General features: G+C 47.5%; 1 protein-coding gene across 1 annotated transcript in view; it reads left to right on the forward strand.

Annotated features, from left to right (window-relative positions):
* DNAH9 (dynein axonemal heavy chain 9) overlaps positions 1–15,144 on the forward strand; it is a 182,861-nt gene extending 167,717 nt beyond the window's left edge. The window contains exons 66-68 of the mRNA XM_048965517.1: positions 1,221–1,403; positions 8,160–8,549; positions 14,358–15,144. Coding sequence (XP_048821474.1) covers positions 1,221–1,403; positions 8,160–8,549; positions 14,358–14,585 — 801 coding nt within the window. The 3' untranslated portion in view covers positions 14,586–15,144. The remainder of the gene's footprint in view (positions 1–1,220; positions 1,404–8,159; positions 8,550–14,357) is intronic.
* Positions 15,145–20,983: the final 5,839 nt, after the last annotated feature.

Raw genomic sequence — 20,983 nt, forward strand, 5'->3', positions numbered from 1 at the left:
TCTCTGAGGAAAGCTGCCTGGAGGCAAGCTGAGCATGGCCTGGCTGCACTGCTTCCTGCCTGGGGGATGCTCCCACAGCTCGTGTTCTCCTCGGAGCGATCTCTGTCATTACCTGACTTATAACTGGCACTGGCCATGCCTCTTTACTCGGTCCTTGCAAGAGAGTGAGGACAGAGTTCTCTCCGCTTCTCCATTTGTGGATTTCTACCCCTTGTTTGGCTGAGGTGGTTATAGAGATCTTGCACAGAGCTGCTGGAAAGCTGTCTTTTTCCTGAGGCTCTGAGCTCCAGTTACTCCCACAAGTTTCTGAGGCCACATTAGAGAAAATGAGCCATCATTGTTGTGACTAAAATCAGAGCTAGAGAGATTTGCAGGGGAATTTCAAATTATAGGGTATTTCAATACTGCACCAGGTGCAGCTCAAGAGCTTTTCCAGCTGAGCTTCAGCTTCAGCCACTTCGCTGGCTGCAATTGCAGCCCATGCTTCATCACTTCTTCATAGCTCCATTGTGTGCATGGAGGGTTTGGGAGTGCAGCAGTGGGAGAGTGTCGGAGTCCAGAATATGAATGTCAGAGGGCATGGCAATGGAATTACCCGTGGGCTGCCTCTGCCAGTGGCTGGAAGCTGTCGTTGTCACCCACTTGCCAGCTTTGTACATCAGATTTTGGAAGTGTAACTGCACTCCTGAAAAATCAACTTGGTTTCCAAACCAAATTGAGTCGGTGACCTGAAAACAACTTTGTTTCATTGCACTTTTCTTCCACAGCTCTATTAGTTTAGAATGCAGCTTAAAATTCAGTTTGATATAATCACCTCTCTCTATCAATAGACCACAGAAAAGCAGCTCATGAGCTCAGTTATCCTGAGGCTCAGCTGAGATTACAGCCCCATCAGTCTTCTTGCATTGAGGCTGACCTTAGAAGAAGCAAGAGTGCAGACTTGAGACCCAAGGAGAGAGAAAAGCGTTATGTGTCACCCTGACGTTTTTAAGCCATCGTTTTGAAAGTGTCTCATCTGACATTAACTTTGTAAGCATTTGAATTTTAATAGGATGGGGCAAGGTCTTTGAAAGGTGCAATGCCCAGCACAGCTGACAGCAATTGTTTTTGGAGACAGCAACTGGCAGATGGAGTTTTCATCCCTTGTTCAGGCAGCTGTCAGTTGGAGAAGCCCCACAGGTCATTCACTAACATCCCTCTCCACTCCCTTTGGCACGCAGGTGAAAGCTCTTCTGGATGAGATGCTGGAGAAGCTGACGGATGAGTTTAACATTGCAGAGCTGATGGCAAAGGTGGAGGAGAGGACACCGTACATCGTGGTTGCTTTCCAGGAATGTGAACGCATGAACATCCTCACCAGTGAAATAAAGAGCTCTCTCAAGGAACTGGACCTGGGGCTGAAGGTAGGAATGGAATGGAAGCTCGTGGAATAGAAGGGGTCAGCACTGCCAGCTGCAAAACCCACTTGACTCCATGGAGAAGGATTCACAGATGGATTTCAAATGGCACGTTGTCCCCAGGCCACGAGCACAAGCATTGGCTGGGGTTAAAGATACACGTAGTAACAAGGGCTTCAGGCACTTCTGTGTACTTGGTATTGTAAGACAGCAACAATAGTTCTCGCAGACATTGAGAAATAGCCTATTTAATACCGAGCCAAAAAAATCACACCTTTTCACAAAATGTCCAGTTAATGGGGAGAACTTGTAATAAGGTCTCATTAAAGGCAAAAGCCTTTCAGCAAAAGCTGAAATCAAAGGAGAGATTGGTCATGTGTAAGGACACATGACTATCCACAGCTGTGAGACAAAAAGGCTTAAAAAGCCAGGAGCTTTGCAAGGGATAAAACTCCCCTTGCTGGGTACGAGTCAATTGCAAAAGGGAGAAGGGGAGGGTCAGGGAATGGGGGACCCTATGGAGATGCTGTCCATGATTGCTCCATGCACGGATAGTTCTCCACCCTGGTAAGAAGGTAGGCTGATTCAGGAAGGTCACCTGTGTGACTCTCTAGGTGGTGTTTTGGCCTTTGCTTACAGGGAATGGTGAAGGGTTCTGGGGCTGACAGGGCATGCCAGGTAATATGCAAACTTTTGGGTTCAGTGGGATGCACAGGAGGGCTGTGGTTTGAGGCTGCATGCAGTGCTAGGGGAAGTCATCTGCTGAACTCCCTCTGGGGCACACGCTGGCACAAGATATCAAAGGCTTCTGCCTTCCCGTTAGAGTGTACCCTGGCATAGAGCAGGCTGCTGTGCCAGTGCACAAGGACCTTCCCCAGCAGCCTGGAGCAGCTTTTCTCCTTCACTTTGTCACCCCAAAGGATTCTTTGCAGTGGCAACGTGTTGCATGTCCCTTAGAAAGAGAATGGTGGCTGGAGGTCATGGCACAGAGCCGGTGACTTCAGAGCTACCCTGATGCCTTCTCCTTGTCACTGATACAAACTTGCTCTCTGGATGATTTCATGGTGTGGAGCAGCAGCTAAGGACACCAGTCACTGGGCAGTCCCTGTTCCATGATTTCCTTAAAGGCAGTTGTCATCCTACTCTGCCAAAATCTCAGCTCACAGAAATACTTTGCAGTGCATGGGAAGAACTTGAAGGAACTGCAGCTGCTTTGTCCTGACCCCATAGAAAAGCCTGACAGGGGAGCATGGAGGACCTGCCCTGAGTCTGCATGGCAGTGCCAGTCCTCTGTTGAGGACACCTTTGAAGAGAGATCTCCAAACAGCATATCTGCAGTGTGTACATGGAGGTACTGGATTTGAGATTTTCAGGGGGGTAAGGGCAGGGATTGGACTGAGCTAAATCCTGGCCATGATGTGCGCTGTGAACCTGGCAGCCTGGGTCCGTGTTGGTGCAGCACTTTTGCATTGTGTTCACCACTGATGCTTGTTGGCTTGGTGCAAGAAACAAACATATCACATACGTTTGGTGGTGGCCCGGTACATGCAGTCCATTTTAAAATTGGTTTATATTTATGTGGTCAATTATTATAAACAGGTTTCCTTTATTTTCTAGCATGAGTCAGGGGAATTGAAAATCCTGTTTCCTGAGACAGGTGGAAAGAAGTGATTTAATGTTTCACTTCGCCAGCACTAAACATACTCTAAATGTGAGTTGGACAATGTGTAGTGATTACATTTAGTGTGGATAAGGGTAAGCTGTTTAATATTAGAAGGGAGACTGAGGGGAAGCAGAGGCCTAAATAAACCACAGGCAGTGTATACCACGGAAATCAGGCAATAATCATAGACTCATAGAATGGCCTGGGTTGAAAAGGCCCACAATGATCATCAGTTCCAACCCCTGCTGTGTGCAGGTCGCCAACCTGCCCAGAGCCACATGCAGCCTGGCCTTGAATGCCTGCAGGGATGGGGCATCCACAGCCTCCTTGGGCAACCTGTTCCAGTGCCTCACCACCCTCTGGCTGAAAACTTCCTCCTCATATCCAACATAAACCTCCCCTGTCTCACTTTAAAACCATTCCCCTCCTATCACCATCCACCCTCGCAGCCGTTCCCCCTCCTGCTTATATACTTCCTTCAAATATTGGAAGGCTACAATGAGGTCTCTTCAGAGCTTTTTCTTTTCCAAGCTAAACAAGCTGAGTTCCCCCTCAGTAATAGAGGGGGCCAATTTCTCTCCAAAGCTCTACCATGAATCATGGCAGGGAAGTGGGACTGCATCTGCAGCAGAGGCAGTGCTGAGGGCTACATGTGTTGGTCCCAGCAACATCAATACTGATAGTGGGGTTCTGAGACCGAAAGCACAGAGAGGATGTACAGATGTACAGGATGTATTGTGATACCATTTCTCCATCTTGAGTGTGCTGAGGATACTGACAGGTCTGAGACACCTTCGCTGGGTGACCCTTCTGTGTCTGTACACAGAGCTGCATGGGTCCCTGCAGGGCTGAGCTGGACATTGTACATGGCCCATGCTGCTCCCAGCATCACCCAAGGGCCCTTCCTGTGCTGTGGGTGTCACATAACAGCCAAGGCTTGGGTGCTGTCCCAACCTGGCTTCCACACTCAGTTGGGAAGAGGAATCCAGCTTTAATTGTTCCTTCTGAGAGCAACCTCTATGGGATGCACATTAATCTCCTGCATTGTGGTCCTGACTGACAGCACTCAGAGGAGGAGAGTTTACACAGCAGGAGCCACAGATCTCAGAATAGAATAAATGAAACACAGAGGAAGAAATGCTATTGTTTTTAGCTTAGTATTTTTTGCAGTCCTGTTGTTTTTAGCTGTCTGCTAAAGAAGGTGATTTGGAAATGTCACGGCTAATTTGAGTTTTTGAATAATTCATTGTGTCTGTGTAAGGGAAAGCAATTTTTGGCCCAAAAATAGTAGACATCCCATGAAGAGGAAGAGAAATTGCAATAGACTGGTGGCCATCAAAAACAACTGGCACATTGTGTTCCAAGCCCTTTATTCTTGGTGGCTTTGGTGAGGCCAGGGGCTGGGCTGGAACCCCATGTGTTCATGTTCTATCCAGTGCCATTCCTGTGAGCAGGTTTTCTGTTTTGCATCTTCAGTGAAGGATAAGCCTCCAAAATGAAGGCAATAAATATTGTAAAAAGATACAGTAAGACCAAATTCCATAAGGCTGGTTGGCATTTTGCTGCATGGAGCGAAAATAACCTTAAACTGAGAAAACAATTTGTGACAATAGTCTGCTCATCTTGGGGGAATGTCTGCAGGCTGATTAGGATTTCCTTCAAGGGTGTCTTTAATGAAAATTACTCTCAGTGTTTGGGGAAAAAAAAAAAGTAACTTGAATCACTCCGGATGCACTTTAGTATTCAGCATCTGAAATGCAAATGTATGCGTAATTGTGTTTGGGCAACGGTATGAGAGAGCAGCTCTGGATGCTTTGAACCCTCGCAGGAGATTCCAGCAAGTATGCTCGAGTGCACAGGCTTTAAAAATTGCTTTTCTCAAGCTTTCCTGAGAATTACATTTGCTAATTCATTTGTTTCCCGAAAGCAAAATTAGACAGGATATATGACTGTGAGGGTTGTGTTTTTAAATCAGCCTGAGTGCTTGTGTGCGTTTTGCAATATTTCTACCTGCTACAAAACCTTTCCAAGAGTGAAGAATGCTTCTGCCTGACCCTGCTTGGAGGTCCTGTGGGTCTGTGTCCTGACCCGTTGGCCACCAGCTTTGGGCATGGTCTCACCATGGCATTAACCAGAGCTGCCTATGGGACAGGAAAAACAGTCCTGCCGGGGTCTGAGTTCTCCTGAGATGGGAGGTGATGGCCCATGGGACAGGGATGGAGAAGGAACTGAAATGGGATTTCAGAGCTGATGTGCCAGCAGAAGTGCCACTGAGCAGCAGAATGGGGATAGCTGCCCATGGCTTCGGGTGAGGGGCCCTCTGCTTGGACATGGCCGCACTTCTCTGTCGTGTGAGTTTTAATTACAGATCACTAAATTTTCTTAGATTGTGTTCTAAAGTGAAAAAACTTGGGTTTCTCCAAGGAAATGCCTGGGGCACACACTGCCTTTATGTTTCTTTACCACCATGTAGTGAACACCTATGCAGCAAACATCTTTTGCTTGTGTTTGATCCATGTTGTTCAGAACTACTTGGGGGTACTTGGAGCTTTAAAGACCTTTTACCATCCATCCTGCAGTTTGCAGGTTCCCCTCAAGTGTAAAACACTGAAGAGGATCAGAGGATGGGAATGTGGGCTGCTCCCTGGATGGCTGTGCCTTTGCATAGGCAGATGCAGCTCTTCCTCCTGGTTTAGGACTAACTGCAAATTGTCCTGCTTCCCCGAAACCATTCACTTGACCTCATTTGCTGCCTCTAGCTTGAAACAAATAGTCTTTAAATCTCTGCCCACCACAAATCCACGGGGAAACCTCGCTTTTAACTTGTTCCTTCCTGCTCCTGCTACCTGCTGCACCTCTGGCTGTGATCTCATCCTGCTGGAGCCTGTAAGTACAGCCTGCAGATCAGAGCTCTGTGGGGAAACAGCATGGTTGGTGTAGAAACTGCAAAGATTTTTTAACTGCTGGACGCTGACAAGCTTTGCTAAACACGTGTCAGGGGTTGCTCTAAAAGGATTTCAACTTTTTCTAAAGCCTCATAGATTTTCCTGGCCCCAGCAAAGGGCACCTCTGCTGCCCTCGTGGCTGGAGGCACTGAAGTCCTGTGAAAGAACAGTTGGAATTTGTTAATGTGAACAGACTGACCCAATTCCCTCGCCCTCGTTCTCAGCAATGGCACAACTGATTTCAGTTAATCTTTCCAAAAACACTCAGCCTGAGGGAAAGAGAAATTGTAAGTCAGATAAATTTTAGCAAAATGTTAAGGGGACAAAAGTAAGTATTTATAATGGACGCAGCATTAACTGTGTGTCCAAACTGCTGCGGTGTGTCGTGCCCTCTATCTCAGCATGGAGCATGCAAAGCTTTAAATTGTGAAGGACATCACGAGCTGTGCCTGCATTTGCAGATCCAACCCTCCCCTGCTCAAAGTGGGCTCAGAGGGAGCAGGTTGCCCAGGTGGATTTTCAGCATCTCCAAGGACAGAGACTCACTGCCTCTGTGAACAACCTATGCCAGTGTTTGACCACCCTCACAGTAAAAATAAAGTTTGTATTTCAGCAGAATTTCCTGTATTTCAAGTTGTCCCCATACCCTCTTGACCCATCACTGGTCACTGAAAAGTGCCTGGCTCCATCTTCTTTACTTCCCACCATCAGGTATTTCTAGGCATGTTGTGATCCAAGCTCCCAGCATGCTGCAAAGGTTCCCCGGCTACAAGACAGGTTGGCAGAAGGGACTTTTCAGCAGCAGAGGATCAGTGCTGTGCTGCCATCATGGATGCTTCTGTGTGCAGAGCCGCCAGCCCATCATCTCCTAGCAATGCACTGAATCTACTTTGCAGCTGTGGGACCTTCCTCCCACTGCTGGAAGTCATGAGCTTCCAACACTGGTTGTAACAGTCTCCATTTCCCACCTGGTAGGCATAGACTCTGCCCTTCCTTCGACATGGCCAGGCGCTGAGGCTCATTGTAGCTGCAGGCTGTCAGAGAAGATCCAGCTGGTCTTTCTCACCATCTCTGATGCTAAAAAGTCTGCTGACCACCTCCTGCAGCTCTTTTCTTGGTGGCACGGGTCCTCCACCAACGGATAGTGCTGCAGTCATAGAGTCCATGTGCCAGCCTGTACTCAACCCCCAGCTGCTCCAGGTGCTCCTGGGGACTGTGCCCTGTGCATGTCACCGCTAGGGCCTGGCAGCTGCAGGCTGTCCTCAGCAGCTGGGGAGCCCCATCCGTGTGCCCCACAGGCTGCTGCAGCTCTCCTCAGCCTCTGTCAGCTGCAGCACTGCCATCCAGGCAGCTCTTGTGTGGACTGAAGGTAATTTCAGCTGGGCTCAGCAGGGGTTTCCTTAATGGTCAACTAGCAGACACTGGAGCCCTACTGCAGAGTACCAGAAGTTCAAGAGGGATGCCATTATGCAGAGCCCCTATTTTGGCTGTGCAACGATGTTCCACCTCTTCTCCTGTCTGGGCCAACCTGATATATATTTCTGAAAGCTTTAAAAATAGTGATCTGCTGGATAGAGGAAAAGTCAAGACTCTATCTCCTACTTGGCTGAATCATATCTTAATTTGTTGTGTGCTCCCCTGCTGTGAAAGAAGCTGTGATTACATTTGAAGGCAAGATGTGAATTCAGAAAGAAAGACTTGCACTGCAAAGTAATAAAGGAGGAGGGGAGTGTGGAAGTGGAGAGAAGGGGGATACGACTTGGTATAAGAAATATTTGGACAATTTGGGAGTAGATTACCAGAGAGCTGCCCCAGTAGCATTGGTGGGAATAGCTCAGCGTCTCTGTCAGTGTGTCCTGTGAAGATCTTCAGTCAATGAGAGAAAGCAAAACCAACACAGGGGCAGCTGTGCTCACTGTCACCTTTACGCAGCTTTTTCTCCAAGTAGTATTTTTACAACAGGGGAGATGAGGCTGCGGGATATGAAGCTGCAGTAGATGGTGCTTGTGAAAACCTAAAACTCATGAAGAAATTTTCAGGATGTGAACACTAGGAACAGTGTAAGGTGCCACGCTCTTCCATACTTGCTCAGCCTCTGCTACCAAGCAGGTTCTGTTCAGGTTAATGTTGCTGACTGTGCCCTCTCTTACTCAGGGAGAACTGACCATGACAAGTGACATGGAGAACTTGCTGAACGCTCTGTTCTTGGACATGGTGCCTGAGTCCTGGGTGAAGAAGGCTTATCCTTCCACAGCCAGCCTGGGAATGTGGTTTGCTGACCTCCTCACTCGCATCAAGGAGCTGGAGATGTGGACAGGAGATTTTTCATTGCCTTCTGCAGTGTGGCTTGCTGGGTTCTTCAATCCTCAGTCGTTCCTGACAGCCATCATGCAGTCTACAGCCAGGAAGAATAAGTGGCCTTTGGACAAGATGACCTTGCAGTGTGATGTGACAAAGAAGAACAGGGAAGATTTTGCCAGTCCTCCTCGGGAAGGGGCTTATGTCCATGGTTTGTTCATGGAGGGTGCACGCTGGGATGCACAGGTGAGCTCAGTGTTAGTAGATGGCTGGGGCATTATGCCCTCATTATTTGGTATTGTACTCCAAGAAACTTCCCAGCCCAGGCAGACATTTGTATAAAGTAGATGTCTGTGCTGCCTCTGTAGGACTGGGAAAGAAGTGGGTCCCTCCTCTGCAGCCTAGGGTACAGATCCAGGATGGTCAGATGGATCATCATTCCATGGTGATGAACGGAGTTCAAACAGGCCACCTCATGGTGTTACTAAAGGCAGAAAATGTGGGGTTCTCTCAGGACTAAGTTGTCCTTGCAGCTTAGCAGGGTTGTGATTTCACTGCTGCCTTCAAAATTAGATGGCACTTTTAGTGTCACTGCTCTGACCCCTGCTTAGTGGGGAGAAGACCCTGATTTCCTACATCTTCATATCCTTATAGTTTGTACAGCTAAATGAGTTGTATGTGCCAACTCCAGACTGCCATTATTCTGCTGCTGAGTGGTCCAGGATTTCACCTGCATAAATAGGGCTTGTGACCAATAATGAGTTGCATCCTTCAGCCATCCCCTGAGGATGTCGGGTAAAGCTGTCATGGAGCTCTAACCTGCACGATCCAGGCAGGCTGAAAGTGTGGCATGGAGGAGGCAGGTCCTGGACAAGCAGACCGCAGGGGTACCCCTTGCTCCTCTTCTCTTTTCTGGATGTGGCCCAATGCCCTTCAGCTGTGACACAGCAGAGTGAGAGCCTGGAGAGGGCGCGTGCAGGAAGGTATGCTCACCTGCTGCTTCCTGCCCACGTAGCTGACAGCACTTTTCTTAGAGCACGCCTGGTGCTGCAGCATCCCAATGGAGTGCAGCTGTCCCTGTCATCCCTTCTGACAGTTGTCAGCTGTTAGGAGTTCAGTTTGCCATTAGGAGAACCATTAGGCTGACAAATCCCCACTGGGCTTGGTCCTCTGCGTTGCCCGGCCTGTTAGTACCACAAATCCCAATTTGTTCTGCACATGAGAATTAAATGACAGTGATTCATGCAGCTCATCCTCTGGGCAGCCAGCGCACTGCTTCTGCTGCCAGTGATGTGTGAGAGAGTGAGGGCTGATCAAAGTGGGTCACCCAGAACTTACTTATCTGTGTCAAGTTTGCCCTCTTGCAGGAGCAGGCTTTGCTTTCAGAGGCAGCTCTTCAGAGCCTTAACCTTGAAGATCTCCTGTTATCTGCTGTGGGACTTAGTAGTGGGATGCTGACTAGAGGGACCATGCCTGTTGTATGTTGCATCCCATCCTGGCCCTGCAACTCAAATATAATCATCTCCATTTATTTTTCAGCTCTCTGTGCAATAGTTTTCCACAAAGGATAGGAAATTAGGCAACGAGTAGAACTCACTGACTGATAGCATCCAGTGATTTTATCACAAATCTCTGGGAAGGGCAAAGCAAAGGATGATTTCCCCCTGCAACCCAGCATCTACTGATCCTACAGCTCCCTTCCCGTTCCTTTCCTAAGCCTTTGGTGTGTGGCTGCCCTTGCAACTCTTGGAGGTCACAGCTCCCTGCTATAGAGAATGCTGGATTCCAGTTACCCTCAAAAAATAACATTTTAAACTGATCAAATCGGCCGGACACGGCAGAATAGCAGAAGTTTTAAAAGTCATCCCAGTCTTGCATGTCAAATGCTCCATTAAAAACAAATTCCAATGACTTTTGTTTCTTATTACCATCATTATCACCATTACTAGAAAGTGAGTGGGTTCTGCCAAGGTTATCAACTCTCACAGGTGATAATAAAAGTGAAGAATAGGAAGTTTCAGTGGTGCAAAGCCAGAAATCTTCTGGGGAGCACGTGGCTTCTCTCCTCCATCCCCTCAATATCTTGTATGGGTGACTGCTTTCAGAAGTGCAGTTTCTCTTCAGAGGCCATCTAGACTTTACTAAATGTGTTTTTCTGGTTACATTTTCCTTGAGATTGAAAGATACTGAGCAATTACATTTATAGAACCATTCATAATCTCTGGGTATCATACTTCAATTTATTTCAGTGAAGAAAAGAATATTTTCACATGTTGCTCCAAACACTGAAATATCATTTCCACCCAGTGGAACTATTCATTTTACCTGTAATCCCGTGAGCACCAGTATACATTAATGGATGCAGAATTATTAAAACTGCTGCACAGTTATTTTGGGTTGCACACTCCTTCCAAATTAATCCGCTGGTAAGAATGGCAGTTCATAGTTAGAGGAACTCTGCTGGGGAACGCCTTCACTTTTAAAGTAATATTTCACAGTTAGATTTTGATTCCAGAAGGGGGAAAATTCCTTCTATGTTCTCCTACTCACATTTTTCTATTTATTTAAACATTTATGTTTGCCCTTGGGTGTCTTAAATTTATAAAACATTCATTGCTAAACAGCAGGCAGCTATTAAATGAAATGAAACCAAGCGCGTTATTTTGGGTCTGCATGATCTGTTGCTGTAGCACCATTAAAGTCAGTGGGGCTCAATGAGAGATAATTAGATGGGTGACACTGAGAAATCTCTCTCAAGCCCTGGGATTCCTGGCAGTATTGCTCCCCACAGCAGAGGATGTGATGCTGGGTGTGTTCCTCTGTCATACCACACTGCCAGACCACGGGTGCCCAACCTTTGGGCTTGCCTGGCTGAACTGAGTGAGGAGAGATTTCCTGCTTGACCAACCTGATGGCCCCGTTGTGATGGTGTTGGTGCGTCAATGGACAAAGGAAGAGCCACTGATGTCATCTATCTGGACTTCAGTGAGGCCTTTGACCCCACAACATCCTTCTTCCCAAATTGGAAAGATATGGATTTGATGGGTGCAGTGTTCAGTGAACAAAGAACTGGCTGCAGGATCGAATCCAGAGTGGTGGTCAATGGTTCCATGTCTGCATGGAGATTGGTGGCGAGTGGCGTCCCCCAGGCGTCACTGCTGGGACCGATGGTCTTTCATATCTTCATCACTGACGCTGACAATGGGATTGAGTGCAGTCAGGTTGGGTGGACTTTCTAAGGCCAATCCTACACAAAGCACCAGTTTTCAACCAGCAGAGAGGCTTAGAAGGGACATTCTCTGTGGCAAGGAATAATCACAGAGTGCATTCATTTGGTGGCTGAAGAAGCTCAGCATCTTTGGGAACAGTTGCATGCCACTCATTTTTTATCTGAGGTGCTTCCCAGAAGCGGATATAGATGAAAGCAGCGTTAGTGTCAGCCCAGCCCTGATACAGCCCAGTGCTGCAGTCTCTGGCCATCACAGTTGGCCTCAACCTTCTGCAGAGGCAGTGAATGCACCAAATCTTGTGCACCAGAGACTGAAATTTCTCCTGGAGGGCTGAGATGGGACACGACATGGAGGCTTTGCTTGCAGCTGTCAGTAAATGCCCAAGTCTGTGTGAGCTGAGAGCTGGAGCTGGGTGCAGCTGGAGCTGGGGTCTCCAGTGAAAACTGTACAAGGCAGCCTTGGAGGGGACCCCTCCAAGCTGTGCCATGAACAACCAAGCCCTTATTTACAGCTGTTTGGAAAAATGGGTCATTTGGCCAATGCCAAATCTGTGCCTAAGTTCTGGAACCAATCAGGGATAAAAAATCATCTCTCATTTGGTTTTGCTGGACAGAGCATCATTAAGTATTCTCCCTTGCATGCACCACTCTTCTCATTCCCCATCTCTACAGAAGCTACAGACCAGTCTCTGGACTGCCTTGGAGTGATGTTCTGACTACGATGCGGTCACATCTGGCAATGTGAGGCCCCTTCCCTGCAGACAGAGCCAACTCTGATAGGCAACCAAGCCATGCAGAAAGGTCTGGTGGCTTAAAGACCTTAAGTAAGCGGTGGTGCAGATGCACCTGTGCTAAGAACATATCAAAGTAGAGTTGAGTGGGAAGGGGTGTTGGCTCCTGGTTCACTGTGTGTGTTCTTCGATCCATCTTTTATCATCCCTGGCTTCAGACAGCTCTCCCGTGTCCTATGACACTTTGCTGTGTGGCAGTGTATTGTGTCCTGTCCTCAGATTGCTTGCTGAGAAGCCAGGATGAACAGAAGTGAGGATTTCTTTAGGATCTGAGACCCAGAACAGTGGCTTTTTACTGGGTGTGCTCTGGCAGTAGTTAGAGAAAATTGCTTTCAGAATGGAATTAATTTCTGATCATGAGAGCGATAAAAAATGCAAATGCAAATCAGCCCAGACATAACACAGTGATACCTCCAGCAGATATCAGATCTTGTTAACCTGAAATGGGTAGAATGTATCTTGGAAATTTGATTTGAGTTATCATCAGTAAAATAAAAGTTATGATCAAAATCCAACCTCAGATATGAAAGATGTGGATTTTAAGAGCACATAGTAATGCTTGATAAATAGCTCCTTCACAAGCTATCATAAGAATTATGTAATGTACAGCACATTGGAAATTACAAAATCCTAAATCAGAGCTGGGTTTGTCACTAGCTTAGGAGAACAGATGGTTTTAGTACAGTTAAACTGAGGTGTATTGCAAGGGGGATTATTTTGCTTCCCTCATTTGCAGAACTAAGCAAACTGTTGGAGAGGTTGAATCTCACCCCACAACTCTGGTCTGAGAGCATTTGAAATAATAATGATATGTGAAGCTAAGCTGCAGAGAGAGGCAGTTTTAGCACTGAGTTTTATTTTCCTTTTCTGTATTTGTTTTCATTTGCTCTCTCTAGCCTCCATTAAGCAATTTTGCAGACTTTCCTGGAAGTTGACTGATGTGCAGTGCATTTTATTGCCAGAAAGAGAAACATAAGTTGCCAGAGATACCTGAGTTAGCGGAACCAGCTCATTTCATGCCCTCGCAGCAAACCATCTTTCTCCTGGCTTGGGCAGCCTGCTGAGCAAGAGCATTTCTTTGGAGAGGATAATGTGGGCTTGTTTAAGATCATATTCCCTCAGGAACGGTCCATCTGAATCCCCTGTGGATGTGCGAGCACCTGCAAGAGAGGAAACAAGCCTGCGGTACCTCTGGGGCCTCATTAATCATTTCCTCTGTTCAGGACACAGCTCAGAGAAATATCCCAGGCCATGCTCAAAGCTTGGTGGTGCTGTGAGTCCAGACAAAGCCCTGCTCAGGTGTCTGCAGCTGGTTCAAGCACAAGCAATGCTTACAGAACCACAGAACCGCCGAATGGTCGGGTTGGAAGGGTCGTTAAAGCCCATCCGATTCCTGTTCCCTGCAGTGGGCTGATTGCCCCCACCAGCTCAGATTGCCCAGGGCCCATGCACGGCCTTGGGGACCTCCAGGGATGGGACACCCACAGCAGTGCCAGGGCCTTACCGCACTCTGGGTAAAGAGCTTCCTCCTCACGTCCAACCTAAATCTCCCCCCTTTTAGTTTGAAACCACCACTCCTCGTGCTATGTTCCTGACACAGTCCCACCCCAGCTGTCCTGTAGCCCCTTTCGGCAGCCTCACTCCCCATGAGGTGGTTCTGGTGCAACAAAGCCTTGACTAAGAGCTGCACAAGAATGATGGTGCTGGATGCAGATGGGGTGCCTAGGCTGGACGCGGACATAGATAGGAACCTCACAAATTTCTGCTGAGGTGTTTGTGGGTTTGGATACCTGGAGGAGCAGGTATCATTTTGTACCGGTCCCCTTGGAATAAGCAAACTTGGGGGCAATTTCTAATGAAACAGGGTAGGTGCTCGATCCAGGCCCTGCTTACCTCGGATAGGCTCAGCCACCCCCTGACCTCAAGAGAGATCTCCATTAAGATGGGCTTGTGTAACTATTGCCACTGATCACGCATATCAGGCTACAGCAGATGGAGATTTTGACAATCTGAGACCTCTTCTTTCCTTTGCAGACCGGGATAATCACGGATGCCAGGCTCAAGGAACTGACCCCGGCCATGCCTGTCATTTTCATCAAAGCCATTCCTGCTGACAAGCAAGATACCCGCAGTGTGTACCCATGTCCCGTATACAAAACACGCCAAAGAGGACCAACTTATGTATGGACTTTTAACCTTAAAACTCGAGAAAACCCCTGCAAGTGGGTGCTTGCTGGTGTGGCACTGCTGCTCCAGATCTAGGCTCACCAGCAGGGAGCCTCAGTTAACATCCCTAACCATGTCTTTCTCAGACAATTTTGGAAACAATGTTCTGAGCCCATTCCCCAGCTCCACCTACCAGGGCCCTTGGCCTGCATGGTGCCTGTATGGGAGCTGAGAGAGGGCAGTGTTTATCTGGCCCAGATTCTTGGCTGCTGTAGATCAGAGTCCTGCAGTTCCTGCACTCAAAGATCCAAATCCACCCCCAGATCTGCTGTACTCAGAGAGTGTTAAGCTCAAAGCTGAAATCAAAGTTTATTTCTCTGTTGTGATTCAAAGGTAGTTTTAAAGACCGTGGGCTTCTCCAGTATCCGTAGGTAGTTCAGTGATGTGTGAAATTCTTTGGACTTTATTCTTTTCTGCATGTGAACATTTCTTTGCTTTATGTATAACACTGAACCCAGCAGCTGTGGTGGATGCTATGTTTCTTGCTAATATTCCTGTAAATTTTGTAACTGTTGGAAATAACATTAACATCTAATGTGATTAATGTCTTGAACTGTAGAAATACAGCCTGGAGTTTATTTAAGAATTCTCTGTAACAATATAAATTTACTAATGAAAATCATTGCACCTAGTATTGCCTGGAAGCCAGCATCATGCATTTCATCACTCGAACTGCCCCTCCCAGACTGCCAGGTTGCAGCCTGCAGGCCAGACTGCAGGGGGCTGTGACCCTCCTGGCTGTGACCAGACCCATCCCCAGGGTCAATGAGCTCCAGGACATCTTGAGGCCCACCACAGCTGGCCCTAAGCAGGCTCAGGCATTGGCACCACCTGGGGAGAGGGATGATCACTGGTCAGCTCTGTTCCTATGTAGTGCACCTCCAGGGAGATGGGGGGTTTGTGGGGTGGGAGTCCTCAGCATGGAGAGACCTGAAGGCCTCTTGAGTTGCCCTCATAGTGATGGTCCATGGGGGACTTGGCCCTCCCACCTCACCCTGCACACGTTGGTAAAGAGGGGTCAGACCTGGCTCTCTGGTTCTCATTGCCCTGTGCTGACTGTGAGGAAGGTGAGTGGGTGGTTCAGGCCTAGGTATATAGCTCCTGCACTTCTTGATGAGGCAAGCTGGGCTCCATCACCACATGAAGGCCCACTGAGCCATGGGAAGCAGCAATGCTAATGTCCCCTGCTGAGCCCCTTGCACTGCAGTCTGGGGAAGCACGTGTATGTGATGATGTGACGTGCTGCCAAGGAGCTGATCTGCATGTTGGTCACCTTCAACCCCTCGCATTTGTATCTTGCCTTTCTTGAAGGCCTTCCTTTGGTTACAGATGCAACCGAGGAATGGATGCGTGGAGCCTGCAGCAGTTCTGAGGGCAGCAGTGAGTTTCTCACAGCCTCACTGAACTGATATCAAACTTGTATCAGGTGAGGCTTTTAAGTGACATCAGCTTACACTGATGGGGACATCCAATGTCAATCCAGAGCAGTGTAGGAGTGCGAGGTCTGCAGGCTTTGTAGGAGTCCCACAGTGCCTCGTGCTGAGCAACGTAGCAGATTTTTTCCTGCGGGAATGCAAAGATGCAAAATCTTTCTCTTTGCAGTCCTGAAGACTGATGAACTTCAGGAGCAAGGTAAGGAGAGGAGCCTTTCTGGCAAGAGCTGAGTTTAATTGCCAGGAAGCAAGTTGGGGCTTAGCAAAAGACATCTATAAAGCAGGGGAGAGCGCTGACTGAAGCTTCTTGTTTAAGAGGTGCTCCTAGACTGTGAGACAGCCAGGTCTGCAGACTGCTCCAAGTACCCAGTGTCTGGCTAGAAAGGTCTGTTAGCTGGGGAAGGCTATGCTATTAAATTAATTCCTTCCAATTTAAGTTAAAACCTACTGATTAGATGATAGATACAAACTGGTCACTTCCCCCAGCTTTGCAAGCTGAGTGCATTACATTCTCTGTATACTTGACAGTGCAGGGGATTTAGTTGCATAAACATAGCACTGCTGAGTTTGTACACATACCAGCAAGAGCAGAATGTACAGTATGCGCATCATGTTCCAGGTGGCATTGCTGGGTTAGTCCTTTGATATTTCTTAACTGCTCCTTTCATCACAGGCTTCTCCCTATATATGGGGTCTCCTGCCATTCCGCTGTGAACTCCTTGCTTCCTCTCTTTTAAAAAACCCTCTTCCTTTTTCCAGCATAGCAGAGCCTATCTCTGCTTGGTGTTCCTTCTGAGATGCCCCTGTACCTGCAGGGAAGGATAAGCTCGCTGATTCTCCAGGCACTGCTTGCTCGTTGCAGAGCAACAGCCTTGGCTGTTCTCTTACTGGCTGAAGAATGGGATGTTGACAACAAAATGGATCTGATTGTTTTATTATATATATCTCCCTGCATAATTCACCAGTTGGGCAGGCAGGGTAGTGGGGAGATATTTATAGATACTAGAAATGTCACCAGGGTGCTCATTCTTCATCCTTTGAAAATCATCACAGAAAAGAGTTGGCTGCAAAATGCTACAAGAGAAGAGTGAGTAATTTGGTGCTTCGGGGGGGGAGAAAAAAATCTGACAGACGTGAGGTTTTCCAGCAGTATCTGCCTAAAATAGGCAATTAACTACAGCTGGCCAGGCTATTCATTAGGAGTAATGCATTAGTCAAAGGTGGGCTTTTTCTATTTGTGAGCTCCCCCCACATTGGAGGAGCTGTGGTTTGCAGCACACTGCAGTCTAGAGCAATAGGGTTTTGATTTGCCTTGAGCATGGCGTCCTGCAGGGTTGTACCTCATTGGGAAGGTCCAGAGAGAGTTTCTTTCCATACCCTGGATCTGGGGTGTGAGGTGACACTTGGGTGCACACAAACTTATGCTGCACCCTGGTGGTGTAGGATTTAGCCCATCGCCATGGCTGGTGACCCCAGAGTCCAAATAGTCCCAGTTCCTGTTCAATACTAAAACCCCTGTCTGATGTCAAAGCTGTTCTCATCACCTTTCAGTGTTTTGTGCTTATCCACAGAGAGAACAAATGACAACAAATGGCAGTGTCCTTAGCAGGGCCAGCTGGGGTGGGCACAGCTCTTCATCCTGCTGCTACTGGAGCTACTGGCCTGATGGACCAGCGGGAAATTTAAGGCTGCTGCACATCCAGGGCTTCTCCTGATACAGAAATCTCACACCTCAGTTTTTAAAAAGGAAAAATAAGATTAAAAAATACCGTCCTTTCATTTGCACTGTCCCAAATTTTGAATGCAAGGCCTGCTCCTGCCCCTTTACCCTGTCCTGCTTCAGCCAAGTCCCACATCCCATGACATGGCAGTGGGTACCCAGGGGTGCCCAATGAAGCCCTCATCCCCTCTGTGCATTCCTGCAGCACGTTGCAGTGCTGTGTGGGGCTGCTTTGGGCCTGGCTCCTCATCCATGGTCAATCAGTTAACTCTGGGCTGCTGACATTTTCCAAGGTGATGAAAGCAAAAGAAGGAAAATCGTGTTATTGAACACTTAATATCATCCAAAATTGAATGAGCTCTCCTGGGAAAGAGAAAAGACTTTACCATTGCCTGGGAGTGTTGTACCTGCTGCAAATTAAAATGTGCAGGAGAGCACGTTTCAAAGTAAAGTCTTTGCAGATGCCTTGCAATGGTGCCTCAGATGTCGAGGTTAACCAAGCCCATTCTGCTGCAACTCTTTCTCAGAGAGCAAAGGGGAATGTGGAACAGACTTGAGAAAGGAGAACTCGGCTGGTGGTCCCTAGATTGGCAAATTTATTGCCTTTATTAACAGGCACAGGCAATGCCCAGTGCTGCAAAGTCTGCATGTATTACTGCTCAGTTATTTACAGAACAAAACCAGCTTTAACACATCACCCAGATGCGTTCATTTTATAAAGTGACATTAATACATTTAATTAGCAATGGCTTATTAGATTCATGTCCATTATTATGCATTGTTTCTTAAATGCCTGTAATTGCCCAAACAAATCTACAAATATATTTACCTTGTTAATGGCTGTGTACCTCATTTAGAAAGCTTTTAGACTGTAGAAGACATTCATGGAGTCATGAGCAGCCCTTCTAATTTGAATATTAGTGTGCCTGTTAGTGCAGAAGGATTATTTAAGACTACAAATACATTATTAGAGGTTTTGCAGCCCACTTACCTATATACAGATTTTATAAGGTTTTCTTTTAGGATACTTGTACGTGATTCATTGTGACTGGAGTCAAAAGCCATATGGAGAAAGCCCACATCTGCCTTCAGTATCTTGGCCCCAAGAGTTTGGCAGGAGCTGGGAAATGGGGAAATGGGTGCTTTTGTATCTCCAGTGACTGCAACATCTCCAGTTTCTGGGAAGAGCTATTTCAGAGTCCGTAGAAATAATAATCTTAGTAGTATTGTGTAAGCTTTGATGAAGTAAAAGTAACTCCACGATGGCAGTTTGGTCCTGGCCAGCACATAAGCCCCACAGCCCTGTAAACCCTGGCCCTTAGAGTGATTCACATGGGAGTCTGTCCTGAGACATTGCACTGGGCTGAAATGTGAACTTGAGATTTGGTCTCCAAGCTCATAGACACTTAGGAGAGGAAGGTGTGTGTGGGGACATCTCCGTGAGAGCAGTCCAAGCAGTGGACTTGCCAGGAACACACTTGAACGATGCTCCATCCTGCAAAACTGTTGCTCCCATTTCTCATACAAATTGGATAATCCAGATTTAAACTGGGAATAAATTCCAGGATCCATCTGACTCACTGTTCACTGTCACCTGATGAATCTGCAGGAAGTTCTTTCAGCCCAGAAACCACCCGGCCCAGCATGATGCAGGAGAGCACTGCCATGAGCCCTCCAAGAAGGAAGCTCCTTCTTTGGCTGCATCTGCAGCCATGTTTACATGGGTGCAGGCCAAAGATTTCTTCAACATGGCCCTTCCCACAAGCAAACTCAGACTCTTGGAGCTGATTAGGACTGCAAAGAGAGCAGAAAGCCCCAGAAAGTCAGAATGGACCTTCCTTGTCCCATCAGAAGCCAAGAGATGAACATTGCGTAAAAGGGGAGAATTGGTATCGCCTTCTGCTCTGCTCAGACCTCCAGGTATGGCCTCGGGCAAAGGGCTGGGGAAGACTGGGGCATGCAGGATCTCAGTAGAGCACTCTCTTTCCAGCCCAGGACATAGGTGAGAGCAATGATCCAAACCGATGAACTCACAGCACCACCTGCCCTGGGCTCCGTGAGAGAGACAGATCCCTTATTCCTGATAATTCCACATCAAGACTCACAGTTCCTGAACTCAGTGGCCCTAAACCTGTGTGAGTTCTGCACCCACCTTTGTTGTCACCTGGAGCACATCCCCAGAATGGAACCTGTGGGGCATCCGGCTCTGCTGCTGGGGACAAAGCCGAGCCGTGAGGCACGGCATCAGCTTTGCTGAACAGAGATTTCCGCTGCAGTCTCATGCTGGAGAGTCATCAAAACACCTGGTACGTGTGGGACTGGAGAAATGGGGAAACGATGATAAGAGACAGGCAGAGTTCAAAGCACCTTAGCAAATTACACAACGAATGCATAATTGTTGAAGTGAAATAAGAGTTCAGTTAGCTGCTGCCTGGCGGATGAGTTGGCTGGATGTGTGTGCTCTGTCTCTCACAATGGAGACAGGATAAATCTGAACAAAACAATCTTTGGAAACCCTGCCCTGTTTTCCCATCTGCCATTGCCGTGTGCTATTTGTGGAACTGGATTGTTATGACACTGCCTACACGTTGACTGTGCTGTCTATTTAATAAGCATTTCAATTAATTACTGTAATGTTATTATTGGGAAGAAGCAGCAGATAAGAGGAAAAGGATTAGGTAATGAGAAATACATGGCTATCAGAGGTGTCTCACTGAACACAGCCTGGCTTACCTTCCTCCAGAAAGAGTTTGAAACATGGTTGCAGGGCTGGGGGTGCCAGGGAAATCACCCCCTATGCCAATGGGGTCAGAGGTACTTCTGGGCAGCAATGGCTGTGTGATGCTTTCAGGCTAGGACCAGTGCACATACCCTAAAGTAAAGACTGGAGCCACCAGTTGAGCTCTCATTAATTTTCTGCGATGCTTGGAGAGGCAGCTATGCTTTCCTCAGCCAGCTGTACAGCTCTATCACCACCTCTCTGCTGGGAAATCAGGGACAGATCACACAGTCCACATCTGCTCTCCAGCATTGCTGCTCTCTCCCTTCCCACACCAGGTCCTGAAAACAAAACAAGACAATCTTTAAGCAATGGTGTTTGGAAACAAAAACCTACAAGCAGAAAGGTGGTTGTAAAAGCTTGGTGGATGGATGGCATTTGCAACTGCAAATAAATCTGAATGCAAAACAAGTGAAACAGAGAAAAAAGATCTTCCTAAACCAGACTGTGGGATGTGGAAATTGGTAAGGGAAAATGAAGACACTGGGAGAAAGTGTGTAGC

The sequence above is a fragment of the Lagopus muta genome, chromosome 18 (genome assembly GCF_023343835.1).
Source record: "Lagopus muta isolate bLagMut1 chromosome 18, bLagMut1 primary, whole genome shotgun sequence".
NCBI lineage: Eukaryota > Metazoa > Chordata > Aves > Galliformes > Phasianidae > Lagopus > Lagopus muta.